Raw genomic sequence first — 18,495 nt, 5'->3', positions numbered from 1 at the left:
GTGTGATATTTAATTTCCTGTAGTACACACAGAACCTGGTGCTGCCATCCTTCTTTGGCACCAGCACCACTCGGGAGGCCCAGGGACTGTTGGACTCTTGAATTACATTACCCCTAGTTCCAGTATTTCCTGTATCTCCTCCTTCGGGTTCCTGTGCACCCTGGTTTCCCAGTGAACATGTCCCCAAACTCCTGTAACACTGCTTGGATTTCTCTAACCTGGGTAGGAGATAGCTGCTGGGACATTGCTTCCCCTTCCACTGAGGTGTCAGTCCGACCTCACTGAGGAGATCAGTCAGCAGATCTCCCTCAGACTCCTCCTGCAATCCACTGCAAATGCTCAACACAAGGGCCTCCCTATCATGGTAAAATTTCATCATGTTAACATGGTACAATTTGTGCACCTGCCTTCTGCCTAGCAGTTCCACCATGTAGTTAACATCACTTACCTTTCTTACCAACTTGTAGGGTCCTTCCCAAGCTGTTTGCAGCTTGTTGTGTCTGACAGGAATGAGAACCTTTACCTGCTGTCCCACAGCATACTCTCTAGCTCGAGCATTCGTGTCATACCACACCTTTTTCTTTTGTTGGGCTTCTGCCAGGTTCCCCTGGGTCAAGCCCATGAGTTCCCTGAGCCTTGTCCTGAGGTTTAGGACATATGCCACAACAGACTGCTTGTGAGGTTCACAATCACCTTCTCACTCATCTCAAATTAAATCGAGAAGTCCCCTCACCCTATGCCCGTACATCAACTCAAATGGTGAAAAACCTGTGGATTCCTGGGGAACCTCTCTGTAAGCAAACAGATGGGGTAAATATTTGTCCCACTCCCTCTTAAACTGGTCTGCAAATGCCGTAGCATGGACTTGATTGTAGAGTTTAACCTCTTAACAAGACCATTAGTCTGGGGATGGTATGGAGTGGTCTTCAGGTGCTTCACCCCACAGTACTTCCACAGACAAACCAGCAGGTCTGACATGGAGTTGGCACCTGTCAGTCAGTATTTCTTTTGGGAAACCTACCCTGCTGAAAATCTCTAACAAAGCATTTGCAATCTTTTCTGCCTCAGTGGAGGACAGAACCACTGCCGCACTGTATCGTGTAGCATAATCCACTACCACTAGGATATACTTTTTGCCTGTGGGACTTGGGGTATTCAGAGGCCCCACAGTATTCATAGCTACCCTCTGAAATGGCTCCTCAATCACAGGCAAAGGCATCAAAGGAGCTCTCACCTTGTCACCTGCCTTGCCTACCTTTTGGCACTGCTCACAGGTCCTGCAGTACCCTGTTACATCTCTGGAAATTCCAGGCCAATAGAAGTTCTGCATAATATGTCTCTTTGTATGTTTTATGCCCATATGACCTGCAAAGGGAATATTATGGGCTATGGCTACAAGTGCCAGATGGTAGGCTGTAGGCACTACCAACTGCTGTACCCTGTCACCTTCTAGCCCTCCCTCAGGGGTCCACTCTCTATACAGTAACTCTTTGCCCCTTCCCTTGAGTATCGGGTGCCTCACTAGCTACCTGCCTCAGGCCTTGCAGTGTAGGGTCTGAGAGCTGAGCCTGTGTCAACTCTCTCTTTGTCACCCTTCCCATCTCCCTTTCCACAGGAAGTCTGGCATCCTCTGACAGTGGTGTCTTACTGTCAGCCTGGGTACTACTACTCACCTCTACATTTGCAGCCACTCTGTCCAAGGGGACATCAGTACCCACAAGCAGCTGTGGCTTATCTTCAGTCTCACTGCTACAGTGTAGCTTCTTCCCTGAAGTAACCACCTCACCAGTCCTGGCCGCAAGTATGCGGTCTGTCTGGGTCTCCCCCAGGCTACCAGACCCACATGCTTGTCTCCAAGCCTGACTGCGTGTAACTGCACAAGCTCATGGTACTGCACTATCAAAATCATTTTCTATCAAGACATCTGCAGGGATATCCTCAAACACACCTACTTGCTGGCTTCCTTTTCCACCCTCCCAGTCAAGCTAAGCACTAGCCAAAGGTATTTGGAATGGGATCCTTCCTAAAGCTCTGACTGGAGTAGACTGCCCAGGCAAGTAGTGCTCCTCTGTAACCATTGCAGGCTTTACAATGGTTATGTCAGAGGCTGTGTCTCTCTTAGCAGTGGCCTCTTTGCCATTCACTACAATAGGATATAACCTCTTGTGGTAATTTGGTACCCTTGTTGTCACAAGACAACCTACTACTGGCATTTTGTCTTTCCCACTTACTGGCTCTCTCACCTTCTGTTCCCCACCTTGCCTCCGTGGACATCTGTATGCCACATGGCCTCACTGGTTACATTCAAAACATTTAACCCTAGGTCCTGGACGTATACCTGGAATAGCGGATGTTCTTCGTGTTTCACTGTTGCAGTCATTGCAATTGGGTTATCCTGCTGGCAGGCTACCCTCTGTCGGCCTGAATTCCAAAGTCTAGGTCCGGCGTTGTTTGCTGTCGCCTCTTCCCTGACGTCAGTGCGCCAGGGGTATAAAAGATGCAGCTGACACAGTGCTAATCGAGTTCAGAGATCACAGAGAAATACTTAAAATAATACTGTAGAAAGGTTCTGACAACACAGAAAAACAAACTAGTCTAATCTTCCTATTTCCTAGCTATATCTAAGAGAGACACTATAGTCTAAGATCCTACTTACATACAGAAACGGGCAGTGCTGGTGATGTTGGATGTTCTCAAGACAAAAAGACAAATGCTCTCATGCTCTGATTCTCTCTGTCCTTAAATTGATAACACAGTATCACTTATTCATTTCAAATTACATCATTTCTTTCTGGTTCTTAGGCTGACAGAACTCAGAGGTTAATAGCCCCTTTGATCTTGCAGCTGGTCAGGAACCAGCGAAATAAAATAAATTATACATGCAAATTCTAGGCATTAACTCTGGCCTCAAAACTATAGGCAGAATTTTTTTCATCCAGACATATCGGCTCCAAATTTTGATATCAAAGACGGTCATAAAATGCTTGACTTAGCTTTCTTACAGCAGAGTGCACTCTTGTTACATTTTTGCAGTTCAGTATCCAATGCAGTCTTTTCACATTTAAGAGAACAAGCCTGTGGCTTACATTAATATTTACAAATGACAGAAGTATATACAAAATTCTATCTGGCTAGGCTGGCAGCCTTCACCTATCTTCACACAGGCCCTCACTCTGAACAAAGATGCAGAGAACAATAAATTACACCTTATATTACCTGAATTGACTAGTGTCCACTGTCAACTAGCAAAATTTCAACCTGTGTCCAAATCCAGTATCCATCCGTAAGAACTGCACATTCTTAGGGCAGTACTAGATATGAGCACCTGTAGGAACTTTGTGTCTGCCACTGGGTAAGATGGTATCTCTGATAACCTTCCTTCAAAGAATGGACTACAAAACCTAGTCAGCAACAAGTCAGAGTGACCATGAGAAGTTGCAGTAGTTCCTGTGGGGCACTTGGGAACAGCAGTCCAAATCTCTGAAACTCTTATGCCAGTATTGTGTTGTACCAGAGTGGAAGCAGAATGGTGGGAGAAACAAATTAAAAAAAAAAACAGACAAAGGTTTGCTTTTCAGAGAAGTTATTCCTAGTCAGACTGTGACTACAGATAGACCATAATGTTGATATCAGGATACAGAACATGTGGAGTCAACAGGATGGCAAATGACACGTAAATCTCAAGGAAATGTTTGCAGTCATTTATGCACTAAGTGATCACAACAGTCTGAGTTCCAGAGACTTCTTACAGATATACCCAAGGTGATGTCATACAGATGCAGAGGAGAACTACACTTGTATCACTTGTAGGCTAGCTTTGCTGGCTTGGGAGTAGACCAACACTAGTTGGTAGTGACAGTGAGTTATGTATTCTCAAAGGAGAACTCCTTGGTAAATCAGTTATGCAGCACTTCATATCTACTCTACAAAGGTGAAACTTTTTTTACACAAGAACAAGTGGTGGGAATGCGCCATAGATGAACACCTTTGCTTCTCCAAGCAAGAGGCAATTAAATAAATTGTACTCCATATCACCTTACAACCAAACTTTGTCACTGGATGGCTTCTCCCTAAACTGGAGAGGATTGTTTCTGTGTAAAATTTCCCACCATTTTCATTGCTCCTCAGGGTAGTCCAGAAAATAAAGGATGAGAAGCCCAAAATTATACTGATTGTTCTCTTCTGGTAAAAGCAATACTGGATGTTTATAATTAATCAATGCTGCTGAAGCATAAACTGTGACATTCGGTCAGCATCTAAAGTTATAAGGCACCTTCCTTGCACCTTACCTACTAAACAAAGTCAGTGGCTAGTGCACCAAAACATTTGAACTGTCTTGCCATCAAAAGTGCTCTAATTCAGAGGTATTGTCCTGTTTCAGCAGAAATTGTTTGTGATTGAAGAGAAAAGTGTTACAGAAATTGCAACCCTGCAGTCTTTGGTGTTGCCTGCTGCGTTCTGTAATATGAATGTAGCAGGTGGAACAGGAAGGAGATTCTGTTGTGCCCTGGGCTGAAATGATGGAGCAGATGTAAAGAGAGCAAGGAGCAATCCGTGAGAATGAGCAAAGATATGGAGATGAAGAAAAGGAGGACAGTGTTCTTCAATAATTGTATGCAATTGTGACAGTGGGGCCACTGATAATGAAAACAGAAAGTTGAGCAAGAAAGAGAGAATGTAATGGCTGAATGATAGATGAAACCTGTGGTAAGAATAAAATCTAAATTGAGATAAATAAGTTAGATATGACATTTTGGACAATATTTCAATGGCTTTTATTTTGCTGGAAAAATACAAAAAAATTAAAGCACAAAAAATCTAAACTGGTTGCAGTGGAAATATTTTTGGGGGATTCTGAAAGTAAAACCTAATGTTTTTCCTTGGCATAACTGTGTATTCATTGCTCAAAATGTGTTAAGAAAAAATATTTAGTTTAAAATTGAGATGGAAATAATTTGCCTGTGCCCACTGAATACTGGAATAGAAAATATGTGATGAAGTTGTTGATGTAGTAAAATTAAAATATAAAGATTAGAGGATAGGAATAAAGTGCGAGTCTGAAGATAAATGAAGGAAAAGTTTAACATATTCCTAGTGCTACTAATGTTGATGGCACTAGATGTATTCTGAGATATTATGGAGAACCAAAGACTTGTTTCTTTTGTGGACTAGGACATTTAATTGGACAATTAAGAACTGTGTTGGAGAATGAGATGAAATTGTAAGGTTGAGAATAGTTTAGTTGTAAACATAAGTAGTAGTGACTAGTGTAGTGTGCAGTGCAAGTCTCCAAATCCAAGTAGGAATCCAAACAGAGGTAAAACAAACAAGTTTTTATTTACAAAATAAGATAGTGTTTTCATCTTTAGAAATCAAGGAATTCATCAGAATAAATTAAAACAAGCCTAAAAAACAGTTAAATACTATTTTCAAACTAAACATCACTTGCGTATTAGATAATACCAAATAGTTCAGTTTGGTTGAGTTAAACCTCACTAACTCCTCTTAAAGAACTACTGCTCTTAGACTGCTTGCAAACATGACAGTGGTTTAAACTGTTCAGGATCTTAAACTTTTTGGGGGCATCTCACCTAGCTGAAAAAACTTCAAAAGAAAAATAATATGTACAGACAAAAACACATCTAACACATATAACCTAGCTGTACATAATTTCAGTGCAGGCGTAATACTTCTATGGTCATTCAAACCTGGGGGGGGTATCGAGTCAAAAGTACCATAACATTTCATTCTTTTCCAACTGGCTTTCCCACTCCCCTCCCTTGGGTCAATGTCAACTAGTTCTAAAATTCCAAATTTAAATTCAGTGTGTCAGAACAAAAGCAGTGAATCTTATTTTGTAAATAAACACTTATTAGATTTATCGCTGTTTGGATTCCTACTTAGATTTGGAGACTTGCACTGCACACTCCATGGAGACATGAGGACCAGATACAGAGTTGCTACTAAATTTGCTTGAAAAAAGCTTTATAATAATCATTGTTCTTTTTCTTGTACTTTCTTTCTCTTAAAACGTGTTATTAGAGCAAGCTAAGGGCTGTAATCCAGTCATTCCCCTATACAAGAATGAGAATACGTTTATCGTTTTTTTTTTTTTCTTTTGTCATGCTCTTTTGACCAGACGTTTTTTATTTTTTACATTGCAGTGCCTACATTTTTTGGAACTGAACAAGGAGAAAGAGAGAAGGGAGAAAAAAAAACAGGAGCACCTGTTTACATTAGTATCCCCATTATGCTTAAAAATAACTTAGAACACCTTACTTTAGAGCATGCAAAGAAAATCGTGCACTATAAAAATACTACTTTTAAGTAAAAAAAATGTTTTACTTACAGATAACCTTCTCTTTTTCTTTCCTAAGTATTTTTTCTGAGCATTATTGACATTAAATAAGGCATATGCTTTAGAGTCCCCTACAAGTTTAACAAAGTAAAACAAGTCCACTATTTCCAGATTTTCTTGTTCTGTCATGTTTCACAAATGTAATTATTGCTCTACAATCCCACATTTGTCAATTTCCAAGTTATTGGTTGTATTCCTGTTCATCTCGATCTCCCAAATTCTGTCTCTTCTTCATTCCCAATGTACTCTTGGTTCTAGGCAACTCTTGCATGTTTTTCCTTCTCTCAAGCATTTTCTGTTGAAACATTGGAAAAGATTTCACTGGCACAGTCTCTCTGGTCTTTTTTACCAAAAGAACAAGAAGCAGAATGTCCTTTTCTTTCACGGCTCACTTTTTGTTGGACAAATTTTCGATTTCCTCCTTGGCATGTACTGCATCAAAAATTATTTTGGCCCACCAGGAAAGAATATTTTGAAGATAGCTGGGTACAGTAATTTGGATCTCTTGCCTGCTTCTCAGCATTCCCTGAATAGTGGAATAAATGTACTCCTCTTCTGCCTGCTGTACAATGAGTAGTCATTCTCCACAAACACCCTGCTGCCTCCCATTTTTAGCACTATGTCCTTCTGCCACAGTTTTGTCTGAATGAACTCCTCCTACTAGTAGGATTGCATCTTTACTATTAAAGGTCTAGGTTGCCTTCTCATAGCCAGGTTTGGAGCATACACACAATGTGCCCTTTCATTTAACAACTGCTGTGGAATACAAGTCCAGCTGCTTATTCCTGCTCTCATAAAATTAATACAGTGTGTTCCTTCCTGCATCTCTGGTACAGAAGAAAATCTCAGGTTTTCCCTACGTGCTCTGTTCTCGAATTTTTTTTTTAACATCTCTTCTTGAGCAGTCTCATATTCAGCCAGCCTTTTCTTCATTTTGATCTCTGATTTTTGCAGTTTTATCACCTCATCTGAATATCTGTTTAAAGCTTCTTCCATTTTTCTAGCCTTTTGTTATTTGAGTTGATGTACTGCATCAGTGTTTTGTTTATTTTAATCTGATCTGTGTGCAGTTGTCTTATACTTTCCTCTAGGTTACTGGAAGTCATGTCTGGAGCTTGCACTGCTTTTTGCAGAACAGCAGTACTCTTCCCAGTCAGTGTTTTTCCTCACCTTTTGTACCTGATTTTCTATCAGGTCCTCTGTATTTCTTTTTCTTTGGCATCCAGGCAGTGCACTTACTAGGCAGTTACTGAAATGTACCCAGAAATATAAATCCAATGCCTTCTCTGCTGAGTTTCTGTTTTCACAATGGGAGAGCTAGAATTAAGCTGTTATTCGCTGTCCAGCCATCGTGGAAGTCCACTTCATACCTTAAAGTTTCGTGGATATTGCAATTGTGCAAAAAATGGCACGCAATAAATTAGCGCTCCATTTATCATTGTAAAATTGTTTTATAAATGGTGCCATTTTGTTCTCCACTGTCTCGTATTATGCTTTCCCCCATATGAGTCTGTGTGGACATGCTCTGTGGGGGTGGGGAGTTTACTGCTTAAGTTCACTGAACGTAGCTATGGTTGCTATTACTTCCAGTGATTGTATGTATCCTAACACTACCCATGCTTCTCTTGTTTGCCATCCTGTTTTTGAGGCCATCCACTCATTTATTGTAGAACTTTCCATTTTGGATCAGAAAATATTTTTATGTAAAGTGCCATTAGGAGGACTGGGTACAATTCCTGACCAGGGTTCATTCTGGGCCTCATAGATATTCCTTCCTGTAGATCAGAGTATATGTGCTGTGTCTTTAAGAAGCATGTCAAAGACTGTGCATGCATGTATAACTTCCAGGCACGTGCAATTCCTAGAGCCATTTTGAAAGAACAGCGAGAGAGTGAGCATGCATGATCACAGTTGTTAGTTTGTATATAAATTATTAAAGTTAAAGTCAGTAAACTTTATAGTGATGTGTTTTATATAAAATAAAGCCACTTGAGCAGAACCCACAAAGTCTCTTCAATTGTGTCCAAAATACAAGGGCGACATGGTGTCAGAAGTGGGATAGCAGAGAATAATATTCCGAGCCATGAGGTGCAGAGACGACAGTGAAGGTAAAACTAAAAGAAACAAGCACGAAATGAGCCAGAAAAGAATCAACGGTAATGAGAATTCACACAAACTGCTTATTTTGTAAAAAAAAAAAAAAAAGGCCAAACAGGGCATTACAAGGGCACAAACTACATTATTAAGCAACCAGAAGGCACAAAAGGTTTAGTAACTAAGGGAAATGTTTAAAATAAAGGTATCTGATGAAATGATTAACAGAAAAGCAAAACTAGCATGTTTAAAGCAAAATGAGTATTTTTAAGGCAAAACAGGCATGTTTAGAGCAAAATGAACACAAGAAAAGTGTAATGGTCATGAAAAGGGCTTAAACAAGCAAAACGAATATAATAAGGGCAAAAAAGGGCACATTAAGCATAAATAAAGCGAGGCGACTGCATGTGTTTTGGCATAACTACATCTTTGTAGTGTATCAAGGACATAACTAAAGTTATTTGAAGTATCTCAAAGTGTGTAAAAGTGCTTACAATGTGTGCTTATTACTGTGCATGTATTTTGAAGAGTTTTATTGTGTGCAAAGTGCAACTATTCCATGAAATTAAGTCAAAGTTTAGCCATTTCTAAAAGTTTCTTGTGCTTGATGTGTCTGTTCACAAAGTTCTATTCAGAGTGCTTTTTGAACTGTAAAGAGTTGCCTAGCAAGGTTCTGCCATTTGGGGAAATTTCAGTGTGCTGTGTGCAGTTTATTCACAAAGTGCAATTACTTCAAAATTTTATTGACTTTGAGCTTCTCTTGCCCAGTTCATTCGCATCGTGAAGTTGCTTGTTGTTTCTTAAAATTATGTTAAATGACTTTAGTAAAACAATAATTACAGTGCTCAAGAGACTTGTATTGTAAAGTTCAGTTATACAGAGGCTTGTTGTGCTGTTGGACAGAGTTGCAAATACTGGCATAAATTTCTGGGATATGTGCATGTATGTATGTACATGCTTATTTGCAAAACCCTTCACTGGTATGTGTTAATATGGCAGACAGATTTCAGAAGCCCTTACCTCTTGTATTTGATCAGAATATTGCAGAGAATCGCAGAATATTTGAGTGAGAGTATGATACTTTTATGCAGATAGAGATGCATGCACCAGGGCATTCATTTTGCTAAACCTAGCTGGGTCAGAGGCCATAGAAAGAGAGCGTTCACTTGTGTATACACCAGCAGTATACGAAGGAGAAGGTGAAAAACATTTTATTGTTGTACATGCAGAATTAAGGCAAGACCTTGAATGTTTGAAGTGCAGTTTCAGAGAAATGTGCAACCCCCAGACAAATATTATATTAGAGAGGCATTTGTTTTGCAAAAGAGATCAGAATCCAGGGGAAACTTCTGCCGCTTATATGACTGACCTGAGAAACAAAGCTAAAACGTGTCAGTTTGATGACTTGGACCTCGTGTGTGGTATCAGTGATGCTGCTGTAAGAGAGAGTTTGCATCGTGACAGTGATTTAACGTTGAGCAAAGCCATAGAGATTTGTCAGATCCATGAGGTGACAGATGAACACACAAGTATGCTTGCAAGTGACAAGAGCATGGTTTCAACAGGCTGCAGAGCAAATTTAGCATGCAACACATGGCAAACAAAAGTAGGCCTAAACACATGGCAGCCACGACCCCTGCTTGTTCACCAGGAAACATCTTGGCTTTCCAGCAAGTTCTAAGAAGGGGGCATCCTCAGTGCAGTACAAGCATGAATCAGCAAAACCCAAATCTAGCTTTATTGCTAACTGCCGCAGTTGTGGTGCAAATCATTAGTCTAAAAGAGAGAAGTGCTTAAAATTGGGTCAGCAATGTCACGAAATGGAACCATTTCCAAAAGTTTTGCAAATCAAGTAAACCTCACACAGTTGTAAAGAACGGTCATACAAAAAAAAGCAAATTTATTAAGTAGAGCCGAAGCAGTCAGATTTCTATGTAGATGGTGTATCATTGCTTGGTGAAAGAGTTGATGCAGTGAATTTATTAGCAAGAAGCAAAGTGTTTTGTACTGTCCGGATTAATGGTAAATCCACAGAGCTTAAAGTAGACACTGGTTCAAAGTGTGATGTTTTATATCAGCAGACCCATTTGCTAAAGTGAGAACTAATGAACAATTCAATGTGGCCAGTATTGTGAAACTTGTTGCTTATGGAGGTGAAGAAATTCAAACCAAAGGCTCAGTGATGCTTTCATGTTATTTGGCCAAGAAGTGTTACAACTTGCTCTGTGTAGTCTGAAAACCAGTACACTCTTTATTAGGTCTCAGAGATAGTTTGAGAATGAATCTGCTTTCTTTTGCCAGAGAAGTTCATCACATAAGTGCATTTCCTAGTACTAATTTTTCTGAAGCCATTTTCTGAGTATGTTGATGTTTTCAATGACAAGTTGGGCAAACTTCTAGTTGTATATTCTATGAAGTTAGACCCAAAGGTGACTCCAGTAGTCAGACCAGCGAGAAGAGTTCCTATTTCTATGCAGGTTAAAGTTGAGGCTGAGTTGGATAAAATGGTGCAGCAAGGTTTGATTTGTCCAGTCACAGAACCAACTGAATGGATGTCGCCCATGGTAACAGCTCACAAAAAAGGCTCAGATGAAATCAGAATATGTATTGACCCAAGAGATTTGAATAAAGCATTGAAGAGACTATAACATCCAATGAGCACAGTCAAAGAGGTCGCATCCCTAATACCGAATGCCACTGTTTTTTCTGTCTTGGATGCAGAGAGTTCATTTCGGCAAGTGGTGCTTGATCGCAAATCCTCATTACTAACCACTTTTGGTACTCTGGCAGATACAGATTCCTAAGGATGCCGGTTGGATTAAATTCTGCAAGTGAAGTCTTTCAACATGAAATGAAGCTAATTTTTTTGGGTTATCCTTGTACCATAATAGTAGATAATTTATCGGTTGGAGGCAATGATGAAGCAGAGCATGACGGAAACCTGAAGAAAGTTCTAGACTGAGCACGTGAAGTAAACTTCAAGCTCAGTCCTCTGAAGTGCAAATTCAGACTTCCAGAAGTTACATATGTAGGTCATTTATTTACCAGTACTGGCTTGAGACCAGACCCAACCAAGCAAGCAGCTATTCTTGAGATGTCAGCACCAGACAACGTACAAGCTCTACAGCGTTTCCTAGGCATGGTCAACTATTTAGGCAAGTTCATACCAGACTTCAGTGAGTTGACAGCACCTTTAAGAGAGCTAGCTAACACACAAAAATATGCATGGTCATGGTTAGAACAGCACCAGAAGGCATTTGAAGACCTTAAGCAGAAAATTCACAGCAACGAGAATCCTGCACGGAAGGCAAGTGCAAAGGCTCCAAAATAAAACTAGCCCACAGAAAATCACCAGCACTCACTGGAATGGATTCAATATAACCTTTATTATTAGATCAACCCACAGTCAACAGACCGGTTTCGGCCCATAGGCCTTTTTCAGTGTATATTGTAAACTGCAGTAAACCACAATATATACCAAAACAAACCAGTTAACATAATTGATTACATTAACCTCACAGATGATCATTCAAAACCAGGTGGAAATAATCCACCTAGTCTCACAATCCATGATTTCTCCTTCCTATTAAGAATATTATGCCAACCTGCTTTGAAGCATCTGTTGCCCACAATTGTATCAATAATGATAAACTGAAAACTAGCTGAAGTCTGAACAGTCGGTGTTTGTATAATGTATTTGTATCAGCTAGGTTGATGAAAATGAGTAATGAAGTCCAGAAATTATCTAGAATTGATTTACTTCAGTACAAGCAGCATGACAATCAGAGTAACCTGTGGGCTGAAACCGGTCTGTTGACTGTGGGTTGATCTAATAATAAAGGTTATATTGAATCCATTCTAGTGAGTGCTGGCAGTTTTCTGTGGACTAAGCAGAAAATTGCCACCCCCACCTACTTTAGATACTATGATGTGAAGAAACCAGTCACTCTGTCTTTTGATGCTTCAGAATTTGGTCTTGGTGCAGTTATACTAGGGCAGACCAGTAGCCTGTGCATCAAGAACATTTACCTAAATTGAAATGCAGTATGATGAAATTGAGAGGGAACTTTTGGCAATAGTATTTGCATGTCCCAAGTTTCATGATTATATTTGTGGTCGAGCAATTCAGATTGAAACTGACCACCAACCTCTAGTTACACTTCTAAAGAAGCCAATACATTCCCCTCAGCGAAATTGCAAAGAATGATGCTCAGATTGCAAAAGTACAACTTCAAAATGGTCTATATGAAAGGCAAACTGCTCTATCTGGCTGATACCTTATCCAGATCACCCAGAAATACGACGGAACAGCTTGACATAGAGAATTTTGACTTTGACATGATGGCAGTGTGTAATTTTTCTACAACTAGGCTTGATGAGTTAAGAGATCACACAAAGACTGATCAAATTTTGCAACAGCTTAATCACTACATTAATGTTGGGTGGCCATCAAAGCAATCTAGTGTACCACCTGAAGAGCAAACCTGTTTTCCTTACAGAAATGAATTTTTGATGGAAGATGGCATTATTTTCAAAGGTCCTAAAATTGTTGTTCCTGCTTCCTTACAACAAGAATATATCCAGATTTTGCATCGTGGTCACCCAGGTTCCACAGCCACTAAAAGAAGAGTGAGAGAATTAGTACTTTGGCCTTCATTACCGAAAGATATTGATAAAGTGCTTTCTTCTTGTTCAGTATGCAATAGTGCTAGACCGCATTTGTAAAGCACCACTTCAACTAAGTCTAGTTCCTGAACTACCTTGGTCAGCAGTAGCCACTGATCTCTTCGCGTGAAACAATCAACACTACTTGGTTTTGGTAGATTCTTACTCAAATTGGTTTGAGATTGATCTCCTACCTAACCTAACATCCATATGAACACAAATCACTGGAACCACCACGATGAGTAAAACGATGATTTAATAAAAAGGAGAACAAGCGCTTTCACGCACCCAAACAAGTGCACTTCATCAGGTTGTAATGTACAGAATTAATTCAACTACTTATATAGTAGCAAACGCCCCAATTAACAACTAATAATTGCAGAACAAGCAATTCGTAATTACTCAGCGAGGCCTGAGTACATTTAAAATGATCACGTTTGAGTAAACATAACATACAAAAAACAAATATGACATCACAAAATATTATTTAAGTCAATAGTTAAAATAAACTGACTATATAGTTAGCATTTAAAAAATTTTTTATAAAACCAATTCAGATATAAGTAGAAGAAGCACTCACTGTTGCTTATTTCATAAGCCTTAAACTTACTCACACTTCTAAAACGATAAACCCAATTCAAAGCAAAGTGAAGGGAAATGCAAGAAGTATACCCACATCGTAGCCTAGTAAAGAAGCCATCTATCCCTAATATATTAAAGTCTAATCCTCATCACAAAGAGCAGAAGCAACATAGTTAATGTATTTCTCAGAATGTGGAAATAACAAGTGTATGTATCACTGGCATGAAAGCCACATCAAAGGTGCACGTTTGGGGGTCAAAACCCAAGAATAAAATGTAGACCAAGGTGTGGAAAAAAGGAAAAAAAAAGGGGGGAAAAGAACTAAGGAAAGGGGGGGGGAGAAGGGAGGGAAGGAAAAGGAGGTAAAGAAAAGGAAAGAAGGGAAAAGGCAAGAAAAGGGGGGGGGAGGCAAGGGGGATGAAAAAATTGAATGGAAAAGGGTGCATCAACAAGATCACCCAATTAACAACAAAGGTGTAGAGCTAGTGTTAGATATCACCTTCAGACCAAAAGCCATAAGTACCATAACCAATGAAACCCCCCTTCAGATCACATAACCCAGGGGTTCCTTTGAGGAAGGGTGAAACCGTGGGGGCAAAACGGTTGATCACAGGAGTGCTGGTCTAATGCTAACGGCCGAATTAAGGCCAGGCTCAACATGTGCTCTAAGGGTTAGAATCCATTTGAGTTCATTTAGCTCAAGGGTTCCTAATGCATCACCTTCCCTCCTGTTTGGATACAAGATCTGTAACACTCTAAACTTAAACACGTGCTTTGGAAACAATTGACAATGTCTAGCTAGGACATTGTTGGTGTTAACCTTCCTTATATCATATATGTGGTTATAGACCCGATCCTTGAGTCTACGTGTCGTCATGATGGCAGTGTGTAATTTTTCTACAACTAGGCTTGATGAGTTAAGAGATCACACAAAGACTGATCAAATTTTGCAACAGCTCAATCACTACATTAATGTTGGGTGGCCATCAAAGCAATCTAGTGTACCACCTGAAGAGCAAACCTGTTTTCCTTACAGAAATGAATTTTTGATGGAAGATGGCATTATTTTCAAAGGTCCTAAAATTGTTGTTCCTGCTTCCTTACAACAAGAATATATCCAGATTTTGCATTGTGGTCACCCAGGTTCCACAGCCACTAAAAGAAGAGTGAGAGAATTAGTACTTTGGCCTTCATTACCGAAAGATATTGATAAAGTGCTTTCTTCTTGTTCAGTATGCAATAGTGCTAGACCGCATTTGTAAAGCACCACTTCAACTAAGTCTAGTTCCTGAACTACCTTGGTCAGCAGTACCACTGATCTCTTCGCGTGAAACGATCAACACTACTTGGTTTTGGTAGATTCTTATTCAAATTGGTTTGAGATTGATCTCCTACCTAACCTAACATCCACTGCTGTTTTTACTAAGTTGAAACTCCATTTCTCAGTCCATGGTAGTCCACACAGTTATTTCTGACAATGGCACTCAATTTACCAGTCAGTAGTTTCAGAAATTTGCAAGAGAATGGGACTTTGTACATGTCACTAGCAGTCCTGAATATCCCCAGTCCAATGGTCTAGTTGAACATGCAGTACAGAGTGCAAAGCTGTTACTTGAAAGGTTAAAGCGTGACAATACTAATGTATTCTTGAATTTGCTTAATCTCAAACATACCCCATGACTATAATCTTGGCTCACCTGCTCAAGGACTTGGCAAACCAGAACTATGCTACCCACTAATTCCAGTTTATTGAGGCCTAAAGCTGTAAACAGTAAAACCATCAAGGCTCAACTGTTCAAAAAGCGTAATATCCAGAAATCCAGTTATGACATATTGAGCAGATTACTTCGTCCATTGAGGAAAGGAGAGACCGTGCGAATACGAATGGCAAAAGGTTTCAACAGAATCGGTTAGATTACAGGCATCTATGCTGAGCCAATGATGTGGATTTTACCTTGTAGACTCAGAGGGTGTGGCGTATAGGAGGAATCATAGACATTTTCTTGCTGTACCGGAATCATCATCATCATCATCATCACAACATTGTTTCTGTGATGTACACTCTAAATCTGAGAGCGAACCAGATGTTGTCCCCATACCAGAGTTTGTTCAAACCTCTGATTCCATTCCTGAAAATGTTCTAGATACTTCAAAGATCAAATATTTTGTAGATACCGCTCCATTTGCTAAAACCAGTTCCCAGTTTTATGTCACATGATATGGACAAATATCTAAGCCCAGTGTGAAATACACAGTAAAATTGACTTAACTGTGTGTATATATGTATCTAGTCTTGTGTAATGCATGACAAAGAATTACCTGTGATATCTGCATGCCAAATAGACTCATAACATTACATGGTCTATTTCTTAAAGATGGAGGGTGTAGATCAGAGTGTATGTGCTGTGTCTTTAAGAAGCATGCCAAAGACTGTGCATGCATGTATAAATTCCAGGCACATGCAATTCCTACGGCCATTTTGAAAGAGCAGCCAGAGAGTGAGCATGCATGAACGCAGTTGTTTTGTATATAAGTTACTTAAGTTAAAGTCAGTAAACTTTTATAGTGATGTATTTGTATAAAATAAAGCTGCTTGAACAGAACCCATGAAGACTCTTCTATTGTGTCCAAAGTAGGAGAGCGACACTTCCCTTTCTGTGTGTGGGTTTTCTGGAGCAGCTTCAGTTTTCCTGCCATCTTTTGAAAACATGCCAATACATTGATTTGGTAATTCCCCCAGATTGCCATTACATATAAGTACATTGTATACTTACATGTTGTATGGGTGCACCTTGCATTGCACTGACATTGCACCCTAGACTGGTTGTTGCCTTACTCCCATTGCTTGTGAGGATAGGCTAGGATAGGATAAGACTGATATTAGAAAATTAATGATGACTGTGATGCTGTAGTTCATTTTACATTTGTATGCAGTTGTCAGGGGCAGTAGAATGACACCCAGTGAAGAAGCTACCACCTTGAAATAGAACTTAAAGATTAAATTCCACATGGTTATGTTTTCTAAAAGCCTTTATTTGTCTTGGTTTTTAGCTGAGATGTTTGGTAGAAATCCCTCAACAGGCGGTGAAGATGAGCCTAATGATTTTCTGGCACACACTGGTAATGCAGAAGTAGAATCAGATGATGAAAACAACGATGAAGAAAAAATGGAAACAGATGATCAAACGCACCACAAAAGAAAGATGGTAAGAATGATGTGGGGTACTTGTGGGTGAACTTGCATGCAGATGTACATTCCACATATATATGGGGGCTTACCCAGGCATAAACACATCTTTGCCACTAATTCCATAAAAATGAGCCAACATTGCACATCATTGAGTGCAGTAAAAATGGTAACCATTTTGTGCAGGTGGAACCCCCCCCTTGCACCCCCGCACTCGTTCATCTCGAAGTACACTAACTCCTAGAGCACACTATACTGTGGATAAGGAAAAGCTTCCTTCCATCAGTGCTGCTAGATCTCTCAGTAGTTAGTAGTTTTCGATGAAAGAGGGAGTCGAGGATTGATAAAATTTGGTGTCCATTTAAAATGTATTCTACAAGCAGATGTATGTATGTATGTATGTACATGACAGATATTCAAGTGTCTTTCTTGGGTTACATATCTGAATACAGAAATTCAAATGTGACACTAAAACAAAAGTTTAGTGCATAATGTATTAAGTTTAAAAAAGTGCAAAGTGCTTTTCATCTGTGCATTCCCAAAAAAATGATCGACAGAACTGTACCCTGGCAAGTTAAATATACTGACTCTGAGGTCACATTACATTGGAGACAGAGTTAAGTGTCTGTTCTTAGGAAAAACAACTGTTCCCTTTGCTCTAAGCTAGCACAACCTTGGAATTGTATTTGAGAGCTGGACCCACACCTACCTTGCATAAGTAATTGTTCTGTTTAGCTTTGGCATATGTTTAATTCTCTAAAATATTCAGCTGTTTAGCCTGCATGTAAGTTCATTGCCCTGTTTTTGTTTTGTGTCTTTGGGATGCTTTGTAGAAACTATCATGTTAAGAGGCGTTACAAATAGCACATAGACATAGTATGTCTGTATGTATGCATGTATTAATGTTTAACTGGGGTAGAACACTTATCTCTTAAGACTGTTTACAGGTTCAGCCTGGGAGCTTAAAATAGAAAAGGAATAAGGTGCAGAATACAAATTGGTATTACAGTACACAGTGTTGTAATAAAAAGGCAAAAAAAACAGTAGAAATGTAATACAAATTCAGTCTGAAACAATAAACCTAAGGAAGGAGACCATTCTGCCTTAGGAGAGTAATTAATCACAGAGGTAACGTTTGTGGAGGACTGCAAACTGGGAGTCATTATCAAATCCCTCAGCACCGAAGCCCTCCAGCAAGAACTTGCACTTAAATGTTTGGTGTATAGAAAAATGTGCCGAAATTAAATGCTAAAAAGAGCAACATTGTTGCATTTGGCTTGCAGGCCATCACCCTAGCATTTAGCATTGACTATATCCCACTTCAGAATGAAAATGTAATAGGAAACCTGGAACCTGGTTTGTCAGTTCTCTCTCCTCCAATCACTGTACATCAACAATTGTCAAGGACATCCTACTTGGCGCAGCTGATCGCTAGGGGAATATCATTCAGATCTAATGAGGTTGTTGTCCTCCTGTATTCAGCACTGACTTAGACCAGTTATAAAATATCTTTCCTTTAGGACAATGATGGCGAACCTATGACACACGTCAAAGGTGACACACACCATGACGTTTTGGGTGACATGTCAGCGATCACCAACACTCAAGT

General features: G+C 39.7%; 1 protein-coding gene across 1 annotated transcript in view; it reads left to right on the top strand.

Annotated features, from left to right (window-relative positions):
* SURF2 (surfeit 2) overlaps window positions 1-18,495 on the top strand; it is a 283,792-nt gene that overhangs the window by 133,729 nt on the left and 131,568 nt on the right. The window contains exon 5 of the mRNA XM_044058699.1: window positions 16,751-16,905. Within this exon, the coding sequence (XP_043914634.1) occupies window positions 16,751-16,905 (155 nt within the window). The remainder of the gene's footprint in view (window positions 1-16,750; window positions 16,906-18,495) is intronic.

This window comes from Protopterus annectens, chromosome 16.part0 (assembly GCF_019279795.1).
Source record: "Protopterus annectens isolate FY-2018-M chromosome 16.part0, PAN1.0, whole genome shotgun sequence".
NCBI classification, from domain to species: Eukaryota; Metazoa; Chordata; order Ceratodontiformes; family Protopteridae; genus Protopterus; species Protopterus annectens.
This window is presented reverse-complemented; position numbering and strand designations above follow the sequence as displayed.